Genomic DNA, 20,546 nt, shown 5'->3' on the forward strand with positions numbered 1-20,546 from the left:
GGTGGGGCTGACCCTACTCTTTGCCTTTGGGAGTGGGGACTGTGATTAGCCCTGGCCCCTCAGGGCTTTTCTTGGTGGAACCATCAGGGAAGAGTACTCATTATTAGGATTCCTAGCCTTAGAAATACGGGTGGTCACCTCTGCTATCTCATAAAGAAAGCTTGTTGGGAAACAAAGGTAGTACAGAGTAAAGCCGTGGTAAGAGACAAAGACAAATAGATTTCTAATTACATTTTTAACCCCTTCATCCATTTCTGAAGCTGAATGTCCCAGTTATGTGATCCAGTGACTCTTCCATCTCACCTTTTAAAAGTCATGCCTTCATTTCTCTACAAATAATTGAGTCTAAATAACCGGTCTATCTATGGTATATTCCATGTGAAGCTTTCAAGTACTTCTCTAGCCAAGGTTTTACTATTTACACATATTAATGCCTAAATATTTTTCATGATCACTGTTGTGTACCACATATACACCCACTTAAGGAATAAAAAACAAAGAAATGAATTAACACTTAATAGTTATAAATATGTCCTATTATATGTGGCCATCTGTTTTTTGTAATAATCTGAACATTATAACCAGCAGTTCCAGAATAGGCACCTGGTCAAAAAAAAAAACCCAAATGAATAAATAAATGATTGCAGAGGAAAAGAAAACATACCCAGCAAGACAAGCGTTCTCTTAACAAATGCTGTCATGTTAGAAATCACCTGGTTTATTAAAGGTCCGTAGTCCCTTTCTCTGAAACCCGTGGAGCCAGATAGATTTTTACAGCCAGAATTCCTCAGTTCCTTTATCCTCAGTTCCTCTAAGCTCCCCGTTTTTTCGTCTGGTCACTTGGGTCTCTACTGTGTTTGAGGCTTTCCTCAAATGCTTGTTGATGCTGGTCTGTGTTCATATTCGAAGGTGAAGCCCTTAAAAGCTGATCAGAAGCATCTATCACCACCACCATCACCACCTTGGGCATCGACTTGAGGGATTTTATTGTTGAACCGACTTGTTAAGAGGTCCCAAATTTCCAGTGTCTGTGTGTCTTTTCTCCTGGGAAGGACTATGCGTCCCCACCCGCGGCCCCCTGCCTGAGGTGAAATGAGCCTATCCGATGTATTCTGGACATTGGCGGGAAAAGGAGACTGCAGGTATCATGGTGCAGCATGATTGGGGGGTGGTAGGGAGGGTCCTGGTGGCCTGACTGCTCTTTACACAAAATTTTAACCAGTTACGCTTGTACATTTGTGTGGTAAAATATACATAGAACTTACTATTTCAACCATTTTTAAGCATACAACTCAGTGGCATTAAGTACATTCACAGTGATGTGTAGCAATCACCACTATCCATACCCAAACCTTTGTCATCATCTTCAACAAAATCTCCACGCATTAAACACCAACACTCTGTCCCCCTTCTCCTGGTTCCTGGTGACCTCCGTTCTGTCTGTCTCTGTGAACTGGCCTATTCTGGTACCTCATGTAAGAATTATACAGTATTTGTCCTTCTGTGTTCTTCACACCTTTTGACCTTTATATTTTTCAGTAACTCAGATTAAGTCAGTGCCCAAGGCCATCAGCTCTGAATGGCAACATGGCCACAGGAACCAGTGTCAAAAGACACTAGTCTCAACTGTTGGGCCGCTACTACCTCAGTGGTTGACTTTTGCCATCCATATGCCTGTGTATCCATATGTAGCAGGGATTTTGCATTTGCCATTAAATACTGAATGTTTTTCAAACCATTAGGAATTCTCTGAAACATTTTAACGCTTCCTAACAGTCATTTTTTATGTATCATGCTTTATTTTTTATTGTTTTGAATTTTAAGTAACAGTATATACCTTCGTACATAAATACCTGTATTTCTGACTAGAACTCTATGGTAAAAGAGAATGTTATTTCTGGTTCAAACAATAGAACATAATTATTATTTGATACTTGTTAAATTACCCTTCAGAAATTAGCAAGTTTATAATACAAGTATTCTTAAGTCATTTTCATTACTACTAATTTTAATTAGGTAAAAATAAGGTTCTACTGGTTTTAAGAGTCTTTAATAACTGGTAAAGAATATTTTTCATTTTCTCTATATTGCTTAGGCCACTAGCTCATTTTCTATTCTGTATTTTAAGGTATTCATGTGAACCTTTTCCTATATTTTGTGCCATATTTTTTCCCCCAATTTTTCCCTCATTTTAAATTTGATGAATTAATGGGTGAAACAGAATAGTCCAGCATTCAGTCATTTTGTCTGGTTTCCTCACTTGAGATCTAGATTTTTTTCATGGTGAGGGGTTAACACTTTCATTGCCTTTGTGGTTTCAAAGTAGAGATATTTTTATTGCTTTTAGTAATTAAGAAACTAGTAAGTTTTCTTTTCAAAAGCACTCACTGGTATAGAAATATAGAAAGCAGGAAATAAAAGGCTCCATAATCATATTCTCGTGTAACCATCTGCAGAACGTATGGGGAGATTCAGTCGTAAATACAAAGAAAAATAATACATGAAAAAAATGAGGCAATTATTAACCCTAGGGAAAATATAATCATAGCACAGTCATTGGTTCTGAAGTGAACAGTATTTCAATGGGTGAAAATATAAACAATAAATATGGATTTAACCAAAAATTTTAACATAGCCATATTGGGAAGAGGGAGGAGGGTGGGGGGGAAGTAAACGAGATTGAAATATCCTCCTTTATCCTTTTATGTATTAATTGGCAGAAATCTATGTATTTTATTTAGCAATAGATATATATACACGTGAAGAGAAACAGCTAAAGCAGCTGGCTGCTTCTGGGGAATGGAACTTGGTGCCAAAGGCAGGACAAATTACTGCTGTTTGGTTATAAGCCTCTGAGAGCTACTTCACTTTGTATTTTGTGGGTAATTACAATGTATCCAGATTGGGATAAAGCTAAAAGAAATAAGATGGCAAAAACACCAATATTTAAAAATAAAGTTCTCTTGAGAAAGTTTTATTAATCTTTAATAATAATAAATCATTTAACTTTTTCACAGTCTTTATGAAGTTTTTGTTTTAAAGGTGAAGTTTATTTCTGAAGTCCTCGTGTAAACCAATCAGACAGGAATAAACTTTCATAATGAACTTCTCAAACAAATCTTTTAAAAATCTATCTTTTTTCTTGAGATGACAATAGCATTATTATGATAGTATTGTTTTCTTTTATACTCAAATGAACTATTTTCAAGATTAATGGTTATTAGCAAATCTTGATGCAAGATAGAAACATGATACCTTAAAATTACTTTTCAATTTCCTATGAACTATTTTAAAGTAAGAAACTATTTGGTACTAAGTGTTCTTATGTTCAAGTTCTAAAAGTAATCTTTACTCCCAACTGAACTTGGTACTGCAAGATTTGAAAAAAATTTTAATGATATTTACATAATAAATACAATTTTAATCACTAAGTTCCTCCTCATCACTGAAGTATGTGCTTTTCTTTATCCTTGGGCGTCTTGAATCATCTGATGTTGATGGACCCCCGGAACTGGGTTTCCACTTGTTTTGTTCTTCTTCAATTTTGGCTTGCTGTAACATGATTCAGAAAACAAAACAAAACACAGTCAGGAATCTGTTTAATATGATGCATGGTGCACTAGTTCAAAACATGGCAAAAGCACAGCACAAGTGCTGGCACTCTCCACCTCCTAGCCCACGCAGACAATTCTGCTCCACCAGGGTGCCACTCTCCGACTCCTAAGTTTTGCCCCAGTCTTAGCATGTTACTCAGAATTATTCCAGGCAATTTCTACTAATTAACAGGCACATGAAATAAAGCCTACTTGCCATCCCTGCTGGACGTGGGAATGTTACATAAAATTCGACATTAGATAACTAAAAGGAAAAATAAATTGATGTACGCACTTACAATTTTTCAGCTACATTAAAACAAAATAACTGGTTATATGAAATTAGGAAGTTATACGCCCTTCTTCAAAAAATGTTTCATATACTTGTATTAGGACCTGCAATGGTCAAAAATATGTTTTCTGTTTTGTTGTGAAATGAAGCTTCTTTTAAAATAGTATCTGTGATTTAGTAAAATCTTTCCCATTGGGCTAAATTCACTTTAATCAAATAGTCTGTCAATTCTACAATGAAAACAGATTATGATATTAAAAGTGTTGTGGGGCCCTTAAAATCTAGAAAGAACCAATGGGAACCCTTCCATCATACTGCTCTAAAGGTCTTAAAGAAAGAGCCTATCTCTTGAAGTTTAGGGGGTGGAGTGGAAAGACAGAGGTTGCCATGAGAAGACAACTAACAAAGTAAGACAGGAATGTAGAACTGCTGATGCAAGGTAGCTGCTGCCCGGTGCCTTTTAGAAGAACTATCTAGTACCTGGAAAGCTATGGCCTGACTGAGACTGTCAAGAGCGGGATCTTCCCCTTCATCTTCACTTTCTTCTACTTCTTCACTAAATTATTAAAAAAAAAAAAAAAAAGTCAGAATGCACTCGGTCAACAGTAAAAAGACAGAGGCAACACAATAATATATTTAGTGAAGTGGATGTACATACATTTCTGCTTCTGGTTCAGGAACTTTCTTTTTTTTCTTTTTCTCTTTCTTCTTTGGAGGCTCCCGTTCTCCAAGCATATTTTTAGGACAGGCATAACTTAAGTGTCCACTTTCCTTTTGTTTGCCATTAAAATGGAAAGAAAGAAATACTGTGTTGTTGTATTATTAACAGAAACTTGGTGGTACCTTAAGAATAAAATGTTTTAGAACTTAAAAAAGAATGCTGCCACATTGGGAATATACACAAAGAAATTAAAACTTATTACTTCAATAATTAGAAGAGATTATGATATCTCAAGATTCAGGATATAAAACAACTCAAAATTTAAATGGACCATCTATGTTAAGTGTAAAAATTTTAAGTTATTATGATAAAATAGAGAAAAAACTATTCCTAACCTCCATGATGTTGTTTAACATTCTGTTCTGAAACAAATGAAAAATTGGGGGGTGAATGTGAGTATAGCTCAGTGGTAAAGCACATGCATGAGGTCCTGGGTTCAATCCCCAGTACCTCTATTAAATAAGTAATAATAATAAAAAAAATTTATTTTAAAAATGATTTTTAAAAAGCCCTTCTTAAAAAAATAAAAAATTAAAAATCTTCAATTTTCCTATTCATTTCCTTTTACCTCTTTCATATCTAGACTCTATCTGCACTGTCCACTGATGGTAGCCACTGGCTGTAATTCTCTTGTGGTTACTGAGAACCAGTCTAAAGTGATATGCACTAAAATACACACTGGATTGTGAAGACAGTATGAGAAAAGAATGTAAAACATTGCAATTTAAAAAAATATTAATTATATAATTCAAATGATAAAATTTTATACTAAATAAAACATTAATTTTTTTTTACTCTGCTTCTTTTTTTAATATGGCTATTAGAAAATTTTAAATTACACTTGTGGCTTGCATACATTCATATTTGACAGTGCTGGATTAGCCATAATATTATACTGAGCCATAACACTGTTTGAGTTGTAAAACAAGACAATGAATCTGTATATCGGCTTACTAAAATAACTTTAAGAAGTAATATGTGAGAATGAGGGTGTGGGGAGAGACTGAGCCAGGATTAGAACAATAGAAGAGAAAAATAATCATGCGTTTCAAGTATACTTCACAAAGCATCAAATCAACTGTGTACTTTGTTTACCTGGGGACATGGCTGAACCCAAGACCTGTCATTGTTAATGAAATGCTGAGAGAATGTACTTAGAGAAGCATTTTCCAGACTGTTTTTGGAATAATGGTATACAAAAAGCTGTCAACACATCCCACACACAAAAAATGGGAGGTTTAGTAGTGAAGTAGATTTGGGAAAAACCAGGCTAAAATAAATGTAAGCAGATTTTTCTGAGGGGAAAATTTAAGAAATATAATGTGCAAAGTATAATATAACAAATCTATGGCTCCATTAACAAAAAAAGACAGACGAACAGATTCATCCAGGAGTTCTCAGATAACGTAATATTTAGTGTCAATATGTAGGTAACATACGTATCTATCTGATCATAACAGCTCCTCCTGCCTCCCTTCCTTATTTTTCTTTTCAAACAAAACTCAGGACTCTGGAACACAGTTTCTGAAACATTAACTTAGATGTCACAATCACAAAAGTTGACAGAATGTACCCAGGGCCTTGCTTGCTCTCTCTTGCCATCCACCCATCCATCCACCTATCCACCCACCCGCCCATCTATCTGTGTATCTATATAATTTTGAGGGGAAGAGGACCCCAATCCATTTCCTTCTATCTTCCACATGATTTTGTAGCCAGGGCAGTATCTCTCAATAATCCTCTCTTCAGTAAAAAGCTCCCCATTAACCTCTGGATCCTGCTTTGAGAGAGAGAGTGTATATGTATGTATGTGTGTATATATATGTATATGTATATATATATATGAAATAGACAACGAGACCCAGACTGAAATTCTTTTGATACCATTATGGGTCTCATGCAAAATTATTTTGTGGCTGTACATCTCCCTTAATTACCTAAAGTTTAAATGGGTAACAACAGATGATGAGAACCAAATAAGAAAATCTGGGTATAGTCCAGTTACTTAACTATTAGCAGTACTAATGGGGAAAAAAAAACCTTTCAAAACAATATCCAAAGAAGATAGGTCATGTGATAATGTTTTAAGTGAACTGTGATGCTTAATCATTGGCAAAATATTATAGAAACACAAAAATTTATGGGTCACTAAAATGTTTCAGACAATAATATAAGTAACTAGTCTTAACACTACCTAATCTAACAATTTTCAAAGATTTAGAAACTGGAGAAAATACCATTCTGTCTACCCAACTCAAGTTATCTTTACATACTCCATTTCAGTTGAGTTTACTTATGTGAGCTTAGAGTCTCAAAGTAAAACAACCTTCATAACCCAATTTTAGCCAACCAGAAGTTTTGGAGGGCCCAAATAAAACACTGATGTGGGAAATGCCTTCAGGTAAACAATGGGAAATTACACTGTTTTAGGCATACTCACGCCACATTCGTAACACTTCGACTTATCAAAGTAGTTCCGCCTTCGGATGAACTCAGCTGCTCTTCCATTGTCGATAGCAATGCTTGCTTTTATCACTCTACCAAATAACTAGGCCAGAGAAAAATGTAAATGCAGAAGGATGTATTTCATTGACACCTAAATTGCGGTTATTGGATCCCATTTCTTAAAACCTTCAATTCCATTTTATTTTTTAGATTATTTTAGCAACTGCCTACTTAGGTGTGACAAATTCTGTCTTGTTATTCCTTCTCTTCTACCAGTACAGTTTTGACCTATTTTCTTTTCTAGAAGTTAAAAATACCCTCAGGACCCACTAATATCCATCAGGCTTGACCATCCACTGCATCCCCACATTTTTAGCCTGGATGAGCACCAAGGCTTTTGGTTAAAAACCTTGTCAGGAATGAATGGCTTACCTGTTTGTTGTTTATTGCCTTGGTACAGTTTTGTGCAGAGTCTTTATCCAAAAATAAAATAAATGCAACCCCTTTACTCTTCCTGGTATCTTTGTCTTTCATTATTGTTACCCTTAAAGCATAAACAAACAGCCAATTAAAAATAATGAGGCAGCAAAAAATAAAACATGAATAAATTCTTGGAAAACTCAAGTGTTCAAAAAGGTTAAGAAATTTACAGAGTAAGTAAGAGACAATACATTTGACATTTCACAAACAGCTATCTCCTCAAAGTCATGGCATATCAAGAAGAATGGAAATGAAAGTGTGATACTGGTTTACTACAAGTGAACACAGCTATGACTAGGAGTATCTGATAAATCAAACATTCATCGCAGGTTGAAGGATGAAGTAAGAGAGTACAGAGACAACGGGCTCCTGAAGGGCAAGCCTAATTCCTCTTTTCTACTAACTCCCTCCATTCTGCAGGAAAAAAACGAAACTGAGTATTCTCTCCTACACAAAAAGTGATTTACTCAAATTATTTTTTCCATAGGTTTTAAAATCTAACTATATTCTTAACATTCTTTTAAAGAATCTCCAGTTCTGAGCTTCTTAGCCATACCACAAGGTACCTAAGTGACAGGGACAGTGATAAGATCACAGAGCCTGCTTTTTCTCCTAATCCCTTACATATACCTTGCTCATCGTAAGTCAGTAAATACAGTTTGAAAAAACAATATTCAACAGGGCTCTTTGGAGAAATAGCTGATTCCAAGCCGAGGATAGGGTAAGTACAGGATGAACTGGGAATATCTTGTTATGTCAGAAAGGAAGTACTTAAAAAAAAAAAGAGAAGTGATGGGGCATGGCACATGAACAGAGAAGCCAGCTGAAGGGAGTGCCCACTGGCCAAATCGAGGACAATCTCGGTACCAAAGTAATTAAATACAGTAATGAATTATAAACCACAGGAAAAAAGGAATTCGTAAGTCCATACTGATGATAAATAAATAAGTGGAGGAGAAAGGAGGGCTATTGCTTACAGCAGAATGCTAAGGGATGACCAGTTAATGCACAGGGAGTGTAGAGTTGGAGAATCACTATTTGCAACAAACATGGTAAAGACAGGGCATTTTGATGATTTTTTAATATAGAAGTAAGTTTAAATGAAGTTAACCTTAGGATGCAGATGAACTTCAACTGTTTAACAAGAGCTATAAGAAAAAGCAACTAGTCAAGATAAATATGCTATAAATTCTTGGGATTTTAAGTACATTTTAAATTTATGCCAGGGCATATATCAGTTATAAGATAGTTAGAATGACAGTATTTTGCGTTTACTTTATGCTCGGATTAACCCTGTATTGTTCAAGAGTCAACTGTATCTGTTTTTACATTCCATTTGTTTGACAAATGATAATTTGTAGTATACTTGATAATACACCTTCTAGTAACCAAAGTAAAATTTAATCAGAGCCTTTAATTTATATCTTACGTTGGATAATCAAATCAGTTTTAGTTCTTAGTAATATGGTACAAAATTACATTGTTTAAATAAATTACATATATATATATATAAAAGATATATAAAAGAATACCATGAAATCATTAAATACAAGGATGTATCCTTACAGTACATGGAAAGACATTTATGATATAATGTCACATTAAAAAGACAACAAAATTGCATGTACAGAATTGAGTCTTTAAAAAAAATTATCTATCCATGTTTATATATTTAAAAAATAACTGAAATACCCATGAAATGTTAACAGTAGTATTTTTATTTTCTTGTTATTTCAAATGTTTTATTAAAAAAAAGTAAATCTACTTCCATTTACAAAATAATGGAGAAGTAAATTCAGATAAACTTTTAAACGAAGTTTTAAAATTTGATATAAATACTTACTTTACAACTTTGCCATACTTGGAAAATATCTGAAACAAAAGACCACATAATAATTTACAATTTAACTTAAAATCATAAAAAAAATTAAATTTTCACGTTTTATATATGATGACCACATTCTTTGTTGTAGTTCATGAAAATTTTTAGCCTCTAGTCCAGAAGGCAGGCCCTAGAAAATACACTTTTTTTAGTGACTAGAATAATATTCTTTTATTTTGTTATTGGTATCACAAATACCTGCCTCAGTTCTTAAGTTTCTGACAAAAGAGTGCAAGCTGAGGGGAAAACCACTCTTCATGGGTGGTAGACTGCTGCTGTGTCCCTGTCCTGTATCCATGGCAACTATCAACCCACCACAGCTCCGGGGAAACTTCGTGCTTCCAATATCAATGTTGTGGAATATTACTGTTCCTCGCCCACCCCACACCCCATCAAGCAATCACTGCGTCAGAAGACAGATCCTTACTTAGACTGTTTATAAAACAAAAAGCTTCTATAATGAAAAATTCATTCCCCTCAGTCTCTTTCTTCTGCCCACCCTGATATGCAGGTGGCCCTTTCTTCTCTTTTTCATCTACATCTTCTCTCCAAGCACTCTCATCTACTTCTACCATCTCAGCCAGCACCTATATACTAAAAGTTCCTATTTATTACATAATGCTTTGTAGAAAAGTCTTTCAGGATACATTAATATATGCAATCAATAATAATAAATTTTTGAGTTCTATGATGAAGTTGTGTAATGCTGGAACATAGTATAACTGAATCGCAGTGTCAGTAATACTGAATTCTGAAGACCAATAAAGATAGTTTTCTATAGAACATTTTCTAATGGTTTCTCATTTTACTCAGAGTCCTTACCATTATCTATGCAAGCCCTGTAAGTCACCCCTCAATGGGCTTACCTCTGACTGCCCCTCCTCTTCTCTCCACCTGATTTACTGGCTGACTGAAACGCTTGTCCCCCAACACATCTGCACAGCTGCCTTTTACCTCCTTCAGCTCTTTAATCAAAAGTCACCTCTCAAAGTAAAATTTCACCCCTATTCCCAACCTAACATTTAATAACCCTCCTTTCCTACTTTATTTTTGTCTCCTTAGCACCTATCATCTTAGCATTAACCTACTATCTAACAAATAATATCATTTGACTTTTTAATATCTCAAATTGCTTCTCTAGCTTGCTACACTGTGAGTGCCAAAAGGGATTTTCATCTTTTTGTTCACTGATGTGTTCCTGGTACCTGTAAGAGTGCTCAGCATACAGTAAGTGTTCAGTAAATACAGAAATGTCTCTATTTTGGTATAAAGACGGAAGCTAAAGTTCATTTTCTTCTCTGTTCTTTGAGGCTCAAGCTATCTTAATTAATCAAGTGTGATGTATCACCTATGTAGAATCTCTCTACTTAACATCTACCCAAAGTAGCAGAGAGAAGAGGGCACACTTGAAAGAAAGGATTCATGTCATTCCTTCCAACCACCCATCTGCAGGACAGGAGCAGCTGGAAATCTTGTTCTCTGTAAAGAGGTGGAAGATGTTGGAAGGGATTTTTTTTTTTTCTCCTCCCATCACCCCTATCGTGAATTGAAAACAAACTTATTGAACTGTTAAGTTTTCGCCACATACATAAAGTAAGATATGCTTTAAGAATCTGAGGAATAAGAAAGGGACCTGTTTTGCTTCCATCGGCCCTTTCCTCCAAAACCTCCACCCCACTACAAGTTTCAAAAGCAAAGTAAGCAAGCAGAAAGATCAACTTCATTATGCTAGTTGTGTCTTCTGTATTTATTAAAAACTCCTTATTCTCTATAAAGCACTGCAAATTCTCTTTGGAAATTAGAAGTTGTCTAATTTTTTCCACTTACTTATGTTTACAATAGAAGTCTTTGGTATTAACGATTTAAATCCACTGTAATGTACATATTTAAAATTTTGCCTAAGAGATCTGTTTGCTTAAGCTACATCTGTATCTCAAATAAAGAAGTCCGCAGATAACCGTACTAATACAAAAACTTACCCGGTATAAGTCATTGTTGGTCAGGGAAAAGGGCAAGTTGGATACATACACTGTGCTTTTACTTGGGGCCAATCCACCACTCATTTCTGAGAAAAACAAACAAACAAACTCAGAAGCAATTTAAACCAGGTATTCTTCATTCCAAGTAAAACCAATAGTGTAGGCAACGTCAGATTTATAAACCTTCCTAACTTCTTTATACTTAAGAACAATGACTCCAGTTGCCTGAATTAAGGAATTCCCTTTCTCCAGATGCCACTTAAAAGTTTTCTGGTCTTCTTTTCAAGTAGATTCTTTACACTAACCCTTTCAGTGCTGGAGTATGGTGTCAAGAGGTGAGTTTCAAAACAGATGAAGGAAAAACTTTGAGGCTACTCTTAGCCTCCCTTTCAGCTTAACTGCAAGAAAGTGCTTTCCAATATGCCTACCCACCTGTGAAAAAGCCTGGGCACTCAGAAAGAACCTTAGCCATTGATTTTCACTAATTTGGTTGGGGACCTTTTCGGTAGCCTTAATATTTTTCTCTGGAGTGGTGTCAGGAAGAAATTTTAGCTTCACACTTTGATGATGTAAATAAAGTTCTTTCAAATCACGAATTTTTCACATTACTGCTAAATTATGAAATGATACCTTTTATTATATGAAATTTTCAGGCCCGGAAGAGTACTGACCTATGTAAGTATTTTCAAGCGTACAAATATAATCTGTAATTCATTTTCATACCGTATTTAACAAAGTCAGCAAATTATCTGTGAAAATTGTATCAGACTCAACCAAGTTCAAATTTTCGATTTAAAGAATGTGTGGTGTGTCTTTAATATCACGAATGGCAAAATACTGGTTGTAAGTCGTGCCAATTCGCGATATAACGGGAAAACTGCTTGATGCTTGGGGATGTTTGGGGGGATTTAGACAACTTAAGGAACTCAGCATCACAGGTCGCTTTTTAAAAGCTTCCACGTGAAACTCTTCACACATTAGCCGTTCTGGAGTGAACGGCGAGGGCAGGCAAAGGTATTAACGTCCTGTAATTAAAAAAGGGTAGTGGGAGAGAGACACAAATGGTTCCGGCAGCTGGGTCTGGGAAGGGGCCCGCAGAGAGAAAGGCCGCAACTGAAGAGGCGTTTACCTTCAGGTGGGGCGGGCCAGGGAGACCAGAAGAGCGCGAGCCCTCAGCTCACCTGGGGCTCAAGCCCGACTGTTCGACGCCCCTCGCAGCTGCCTCGGCATCACGGGTCCCGGGAGGGGTCAGGCGCCGTGGACGAGAAGGTAGCAGCACTGCCTCTTCTTCCCAGCTCTCCTCCGACCCGAGCCCCGGAGGCGGGGCTAGGGGCGGGCGCTGCTGCTGACGTCTTTACGCGCGCCGGAAGTGCCTGCTGGGAGCGCGGCGACGAGCGGACGACTACACTTACGGGGTCTCCCGGCGGCCCAGAGTCGGTGAGCGCATATTACCTTTCCGAGACGGAGACGGGGACGGGGGCGGGCGCGCGGGCCGCTACACTGGGAAGCGGGGAGCGGGGCGGACGGGCGTTTCCGCGGCGGGACTTGGCGTCTCCCGCTGCATTTGAATCGTGCACCGGTTCTGCCTCTGCGGTTGAGGGTGGAGAGACGCAGTGGAGTTTGGAATAAAGGAAAGTGTTGAGGCTGTGGTATAGGTTCACTTCTCTTTAGCGCCGTAATGTGCAAAAAGAGGACTGAACTAGGTGACTTCAGTGACCCGAGATCTGTTAGGAAGTCGGTCATTTTACTGAATGTATTCGACGTACTCAGTTCGGGATTAGGCACTTCGGAAGCTACCAAAAAAAGTGTAAAACAGGCCTTTTTTCCGGAGGATAGTTCAGTCTCTTCGGGGAGACAAGGTCAACTTGGGGACACTCGGATTCACAGAATGACTCATCTTGAATACTGGTATGGACAACTATTAAACTTCTTGGCACCTTTTTTCTGCCTATAAAGCTATAATGGGCACACGCTGATTTTTCTTTAAGTTGACTGTGTGCAGGGCCATCATTCCTTCAGAAGAATCAGAAAATAATGCCAGGTAGTTTATACTTAACTTCCACCCACCGGCACACACAGACCAGGCCTCTCACCACTGTCTGGGAGCCTGCGTGCCAGCAGCCTGGAACTCAGAGCCTCTCCCGGACCCTGCACAATCAATCCGGCCTGAAGCCGTTGTCTTCTAGAGAGACGGAAGTGCAGCCCCGCCAGGGCGCAATGGAGTTTTGAGAGGTTGGAATGCCTCCGCGTCCACCAGAGGACCGTTGGGACTCATTCTGTTGGCAGACGGGTGGCCAGCCAAAACTACCGTGCTTCACATTCATATCCCTGTTATCCTTGGTTACCGCCCGATGTAAGCCCCTTTGGTCTCTGCGCTACACCCTCACCCCTGTGGTGCTGTGTGCTTCCCTCTCCCTCGATTTAGGCTTTCACTGCTTCTCCCTCCTTTTCTTCAGCATTTCACCCTTCAACACAACCACCGTGTCCTCTGAAACCTTTCTTCTCCGCTTAATAAACTCTTACATATTCAGCCTCTTTATGGAAATTTTCTTTCATCTCCTCACCCCAGCTGACACTTGTTTTTTTTCCCTTCAGCCCTTTCAGTTGAGTCTTTTCTCCGGCATCTGCGTTTAAGGTTGAGTGACGGCTCTAGCTGTATTGGACTGATTTCAGTTTCTCAATACTTTTCTCTTCCCTCAGAGTCTTTGCAAAAGTTCTTTTTTCTTTCTGCGGTCTTTGGTTTCCTGGACTCCTACCCTACTTTTTTAATGGATAATTCCTACACCCGCTGAAGAGCTCTCAGTTGAGTCCCTTTCTCTGAAGGGTGTTCCCTGACTTCCCATGGACAGAATTAGGAATCCTTGCCATGTGCTAAGTGCCCTCTACTGCCCTCATAGTAGCATTTATCAGATGTGTCCTGACTGCTTCTTTCTGTCTTTGCTACCAAGCTAGGCTGTTGATGGGGGAGAGAGTGACTGTATTTGTCTCGTTTACTTTTGTAACTCCAGGACCTAACAGGCAGTCAAGTATTTCTTGAGTCATTGCAGCTGCTGCAGGTACAGTCTCAGAAATTAGGCAGTAGATGTGTCATCTCCTGACTTTAAACTGTAAAAATCTTGCAAAGGGCGTCAGCTGCTACTCAGCTACAGTTGATTGTGGCTGCGTGACAGTATGATCCCAGTGTTGCCAGAGCATCCAGTTTTTTTCAGGGAAAGTTAGAAATACAGTTTCTTAAAGTGCTACCTCCCAGTTTTTAAGTGTGGTCAATGGAATAAAGTTTTACTAAAAAGAAGACACCTGGGCCAAACATGAGTCGCATGTGGTTTCTGAGTCACTAGTTTGGGATCTGTTATAGGTGTTGTTGGGTTCAGAATTGGGCTTTGTGGAGAATGATAGATTTTGAACTGGGCCTCGATGGATAGTTGGAAGTTGAGTGAAAGAATGGAAAGAGGTCTTGGTTTGGGAAATAAGTCAGACAGCTCCAAGATACTGTTTGTTACTTTGACACAGGAAGCTGGCAGTGTTACGGAAACGACAGGCCAGCCAAGAAACAAGCACCGCTTGGAGGGTTGAAGTACTCAGATGTATTACGCTGGCGGGCTCAGAGGGGCTTCTGCTCTGAAGCTCTGAGCACCCCCAAGACATGCGCTTGAGGTTTTATAGGGTAAAGTACAAGCTTGGGGTATTCGGCCAATAGGCATGGAACAGCTTTAGCAGCATCATTATCACAAAAGTGGAGGCGGGGAGGCAGCAAACCAACATTCCAAAGCCAGATATGTGTCTTTGAAAATCCAGCTGGCTAGCAAAAAAAACATGAACAGCAAACCAACACTAATTAACTTAGATTTACAAGTTAGTCCAGCAGAACTCAGATCAGTATTCTGATACTTAGATTTGTGAGTCCAGCCCAGCCTCTCCTTCACATTCCTAGACTTGTGAGTTATCTTGTTAGACCAGCCCGGCTTTTCCTTCACAGCAGGAATGATCCCTTTGGAGAGAACAGGAGGTTAGAAGAGATGGTAGAACAGGGCATATGAAGATCAGAGAAATTTGGATTTGTTACAGTTAATTAATAAGAAACTATTTGGATTCTTGATCGGGGAAACCAGATATGAATGAGATTTTAGCAAAGCTAATTGAGTATCCTTTTCTAAGAGTGAAATGGAGGGCAAAAGACTGGAAGGAGGCTGACCAAACAAGACTCTAACCTCCATGCAGATGTAAAATGAGACTTAGATTTGAAAATTTTATACACAGGCAAACATCTGGTATTTTTGCCTATTTGTGAACTTTCCATTACTTGATCACTTATGATGAACAATCAAGAATCTATTACTATTTAATACAGTACAGAGGGGCTTATAAAAGAGGTTTCTTTAAAGCGGTGAAAAGTAAGTTGTGAAACTAGTAGAGAATGCAGTACCTTAACAGTGCTGTTTTATTGTTTATTATGAAGCAATCAGTGATCTTTCCTCTAGCTTTTTTCACCTTTAATCTACTTTGTATACTTCCAGGTTAATCTTCTGGAATGACTTTTTTCTCTCACCTTATTTCTAGGTTTAAAAGCCTACAAGGAGCTTCTCCTCTAGTGTTTTGCATTGTTGTGTCACTTAATGCCCTTGAATTTGTTCTCTCTGTCCTTGCCTTTTTGCTCTGTGAAGCAGTGTGATATGATGCAAAGGGCTTAAGCTTTAAAGTCATGCAGGCCTGAGGCTCATTCTAGGCTTCACAGGGCTCTGGGATGTGAGCTTTTCAGAGTCTCGATGTTTTATCTGGAATGGGATGATTAGTAACTACTTCAGGGGAGGAAATGAAAGCTTGAATGAAATGAATACCTATGCAGGCTTATTTCCCATTCCTTTGCAATGCAAATCTTCTGCTCTTTCTCTGCACGTTTTGTCTTGCCCAATTCCTTTCAGTTTTCTTAGATTCTCCCATTTACTATTGTTCATTCACATTTAAGCCATCTCTCAAGATTCTGGTTAAATTTCCTTGGCTTTCGTAACTACCGTTTCCTGTATTAATCTTTCCTTGAGCACTGAACAGTGATTAATTCCTGTGGATTCTTTGCTTTATTTTGACCATTTAAATTGGTATCAATGTTAATTCTTTTTTCACAGACTTTAATTATATTCTAAAATTCAATTTGTTTTAGATGTCTGGAATTTTAAACATTTTCAAGGAGGAATTATGTATTGTGTAATTTTTAGGTTCATGTCAATCCTTAAAAACTTCTTGTATACATTTACCTTGCTTTAACATAAATGGATCTTATCCTAAGATGAGAAAGTTTAAGACTTAGAAAGTGTCCCAGGCAATTTTTGTAGGGGTTTCAGAGGACAGGGCCTAGACATTAGTATTTTTTTTTAAATTGAAGTATAGTCAGTTTACAATGTTGTATCAATTTCTGGCGTACAGCATGATGTTTCAGCCATATAGGAACATGCAATTATTTATTTTCGTATTCTTTTTCACCATAAGTTACTACAAGGTATTGAATATAGTTCCCTGTGCTATACAATATAATCTTGTTGTTTACTGAATTTTGTGAGAATCCTCCTGTATTTTGAAGTGAGAGACATTCTGCCAGAGTTCAGTAGGTGTTTTGTGCGATTCAGTGGGTTTGTAGATGTGATTCTTGGTGTACTTGTTGGAGATGGTGAGCTGTGAGTTTCTACTCTGCCATCTTGACTCAACCAGTAATTTTTAAAAGCTCTTTAGATGAGTTTAATGCGTAGACAGGATTGAGAATCACCCCTTGACGTGCTAGACCTAAAGGATTCTCATTGGTACCTTTTGCTCAAAAATGAAGTGGCATTAGTATCGTGAGATGTGTGACAGGAGCCATAATCTAATAGTGCTCATTGAAAGCTTCCTGAATAACTAAACTAATACTTACGTTCCCCAGAATGGCTCATATAGTGGTTATATGAATAATATGTTTATTTGGCCAATATTTAATAAGTACCTTTACTCTGCTAAGCAACAGAAATAAAAGAGGTACACAGTCATTGCCTGTTCATTTTGGGAGGGAGGAGAAGAAGGAAAGTAAATTCAATGTGATATTATATAGTACTATTATAGCAGGGTGCTTTAAGAGGTTCAAAGAAGGAACACTTTATTCTTTGTGGAGAATATAGAAAAAGCTTACATTTGAGCTGAATCCTGAAGGAAGAGTAGGGGGTGAAGGCAGATAAGTAGAAGAAAGATATTCTAGGCAGGAGAAAAGCTTGCCAAGATATGGTGGGGAGAAATAGTGGCACACCTGCAGAACAAGTAGTTTGATCTGTCTAGAGGTTCTGGAGAGGGTCGGGGGATTGAAGGAGGTGAAGCTGGCAAGGTAGAAGCAAGGTCACAAATGAGCTTTTTTTCAAGTTTAGGCTTGAGACGTCATTCTTTAGGATATGGGGAACCACTGAGAGATTTTTAAATCAGGTGTCTTATCAGAATGAATACTGTAGCTACAGTTTGCAGGGTGGAAGGGATGACATCAGAAGCAGGGAGACCAGTGTTCTACTGTTGGGGAGTCCAAAGGCTCGACTAAGAGCTTATGAACAATTGACTTACCATATATGATCCAGTAATCCCACTGCTGGGCATATATCCAGAGGGAACCTTAATTCAAAAAGGTACATGCACCTCAGTGTTCCTAGCAGCAGTATTTACAATAGCCAAGACATGGAGGCAACTAAATGTCCACCGACAGATGACTGGATAAAGAAGCTGTGGTGTATTTATACAGTGGAACACTACTCACCCATAAAACAGAATAAAATAATGCCATTTGCAGCAACATGGATGGACCTGGAGATTGGCATTCTAAGTGAAGTAAGCCAGAAAGAGAAAGAAAAGTACCATATGATATCACTTATATGTGGCATCTTAAAAAAAAAAAAAAAACAAAAACAGACTCACAGACATAGAAGACAAACTTATGATTACCAAGGTAGGAAGAGGGTGGGAAGGGATAAATTGGGGGTTTGAGATTTACAGATACTAATTAATATATATAAAATAGATAAACAACTATTTGTTTATACTGTATTCAATATCTCATAGTAACTTATGGCGAAAAAGAATATAAATATGAATATATGTATGTTCATGTATGACTGAAGCATTGTGCTGTACACCAGAAATTGATGCAACATTGTAAACTGACTGTACCTCAATAAAAAAGTAGATGTACAAAAAACCCATGAACAAAGACATTGGTAGCAGGGATAGGGAAGTGTAGATACATGTGCTTTATGTATTGAGGTGATAGAAATAACTTATTTAGATATGTAAAGTTTAGGTCTTGTGTGACTCAGGTTTCTGATGTGGGCCTTTAGGTACCTGATGGTGTCATTGACCAAAATGGGGAAGACAGGAGATCAGGCAGGTTTCTGAGAGGTCTATAGAACTGTTCTGGCATTTTGAGTTGGAGGTGCTATGAGAGATCCTCTTGAAAGGAGTCAAGATGGAATCATTTATCTAGAAGGAGCATATTACCAGCATTAATAGATTTACTCCATAAGCACGTACATTGTACACGTTGTTCTAGGTGCTTAATATTAATCAATGAGTGGAGACCTGCTTTCCTACAGTTTGTTGTCCTAGTAGCAACGGACCAATAATATGCATCAATGTTATGCAGTATCTTAGATGATTAGTGCTATGGAAAAAAATAGCATCTAGACATGAGTATACCACAATAGTGTATTAAACATACTCTGTTGACTATGGCATAGGATAATGAGATCTTTATAATCTAGAACCAGTTATTAGTAAGCCTCTAAATGAAGCTTGCATTCTCCACACTGAATTCTAATTCTTTTCTTTGTCTAATTGTCATGTAGAGAGGCCTTGTAGTTTTCAGTTGTATTCTTCAATTTTCATATGCTATTGGATCAGAGAACTTTCCTGGAGTATTTCTGATACTCCGCTAATGGGAGATTAGTGAAGTGATGACAGGATAAGTAACATGATCACTTCACTGGGAGTCAGAGCACCTTTATTTAAATTTAGCTGATAGGCTTCTAGTCGCAGGATGGGTCAACATCCTACATCTGGGTAATGTCATAAACGTGTGGCTAATCAGAAGGTTGCTCTACTCACCAGTTACTTTAAAATCCTTTGAAAATTACCAAAAAAAAAAAAATCATTTGAATTCAAGATTATTAGCATATTCTTCCCTTGTTACCCTACTGCACACTTGTCATCTCCTCTACTACCTTTTCTCTTTTCTGATTTTTATGGAAGATCCAGCTTAAAGCCCATCTTCTTTACAGCCTGATTTCTGTCTTTTGTACGTAATCATCAAACTGTGTCTTCTATTTTGTTTTGCTAACGGTACGATATTGCATATGGAATCTTCTGTTTATATTCCTGCCTTCCCCAATTATATAGATTTCTTAAGTGTAAAAGAAGTTTAATAATTTGGCATGGACCTCACCAGTGCTGTTTAATTTTGGGGGGGGTGTTTTCTATAGTGGGTGCTAATTATTTGCTACACCAGGCTTTGTTTAATTTCACCATTATATTGTGTTCTGCTATTTTTATATTCTTATTCTGAAAATACATAGTAATTTAGATAATAATAAAGCATTATATTCTGATATTGCTGTTTTGTAAAAGCAGTATAAGTATGGTAAGAGTACATTTAAAAACTAAATACCTGCAGATTCTGTTAAGATATTAGTATTTTAGTATACTCACCAGTAAGAGATAACTTAAAAAATGAAATAATTGATTAAAGATTATTTTATAGCCTAGTGTTTATGTTTAATTGTTGTAAAATAGATACTTCAGCAATTTTATTATTTTTAAAGGGAAGTAATTTCCTTTTATAAAATTATTCCTAAGTGTACAGTAATTAAAATTTTAAATTAAGATTTTTTAAAAACACTGTTAACTTTTTAAGGTAAAGAGAATTTGTTTACTCTATTTACTAAACATTTTTACTTGAAATTGTGATTTCCATAGCTCCTGGTAAGGTGAATACTTCATTGGGGCATCACCAGGTATATGCAGAATTGTCGTATGATTGACTGTAGGAATTGAAGTTGTGGTAACAGTAGTGTAATGTGTCGCTGGTTCATGGATACTGTTTGTCTCTAGCAGAAATTAAGTTCAAAATACAAATTGATGCCCTACAGAACTGATTGTTACA

General features: G+C 37.4%; 2 protein-coding genes and 1 long non-coding RNA gene across 13 annotated transcripts in view; 2 read left to right on the forward strand and 1 right to left on the reverse strand.

Moving 5' to 3' along the window:
* LOC105084738 (uncharacterized) overlaps positions 1–2,835 on the forward strand; it is a 38,404-nt gene extending 35,569 nt beyond the window's left edge. For all 5 annotated transcript variants that reach the window (XR_010383222.1, XR_004140134.2, XR_836736.3 and 2 more), the window contains one exon: positions 910–2,835. This is a non-coding gene — a long non-coding RNA (uncharacterized LOC105084738). The remainder of the gene's footprint in view (positions 1–909) is intronic.
* A 110-nt stretch (positions 2,836–2,945) lies between these two features.
* ZCRB1 (zinc finger CCHC-type and RNA binding motif containing 1) lies at positions 2,946–12,705 on the reverse strand. 3 transcript variants are annotated; one of them, XM_010974937.3, is made up of 8 exons: positions 12,574–12,705; positions 11,393–11,478; positions 9,375–9,403; positions 7,484–7,595; positions 7,047–7,154; positions 4,544–4,656; positions 4,366–4,441; positions 2,946–3,552 (listed from the first exon to the last, which is right to left on the reverse strand). In XM_010974937.3, the coding sequence occupies exons 2-8, from the start codon at positions 11,474–11,476 to the stop codon at positions 3,421–3,423; spliced, it is 654 nt and encodes a 217-aa protein (XP_010973239.1). In that variant the 5' UTR covers positions 11,477–11,478; positions 12,574–12,705; the 3' UTR covers positions 2,946–3,420. The 3 variants fall into 3 exon arrangements, with proteins under 3 accessions (XP_010973239.1, XP_010973230.1, XP_064347855.1); XM_010974928.3 differs by having other exon boundaries at positions 12,522–12,699; XM_064491785.1 differs by lacking the exon at positions 12,574–12,705 and adding an exon at positions 8,643–8,679.
* A 47-nt stretch (positions 12,706–12,752) lies between these two features.
* The window catches only part of PPHLN1 (periphilin 1), a 119,189-nt gene continuing 111,395 nt past the window's right edge, over positions 12,753–20,546 (forward strand). For 3 of the 5 annotated variants that reach the window (XM_010974974.3, XM_064491783.1, XM_010974982.3), the window contains exon 1: positions 12,754–12,829. The gene's annotated coding sequence lies outside the window, so the exon portion shown is untranslated. Of the gene's footprint in view, positions 12,830–13,076; positions 13,301–20,546 lie in introns of those variants that run through there. The other 2 variants (XM_064491784.1, XM_010974949.3) reach the window with 2 other exon arrangements.

The sequence above is a fragment of the Camelus dromedarius genome, chromosome 11 (genome assembly GCF_036321535.1).
Source record: "Camelus dromedarius isolate mCamDro1 chromosome 11, mCamDro1.pat, whole genome shotgun sequence".
Classification (NCBI taxonomy): Eukaryota; Metazoa; Chordata; class Mammalia; order Artiodactyla; family Camelidae; genus Camelus; species Camelus dromedarius.

Coding starts and splice junctions, on each gene's coding strand:
- ZCRB1 (XM_010974937.3), bottom strand. CDS start 11,476: ATGAGTGGTGGATTGGCCCCAAGTAAAAGCACAGTGTATGTATCCAAC. Junction 9,404..11,392: donor CCAACAATGACTTATACCGG/GTAAGTTTTTGT, acceptor CTTTTGTTTCAG/ATATTTTCCAAGTATGGCAA. Junction 3,553..4,365: donor GTCAGGCCATAGCTTTCCAG/GTACTAGATAGT, acceptor ATCATGTTACAG/CAAGCCAAAATTGAAGAAGA.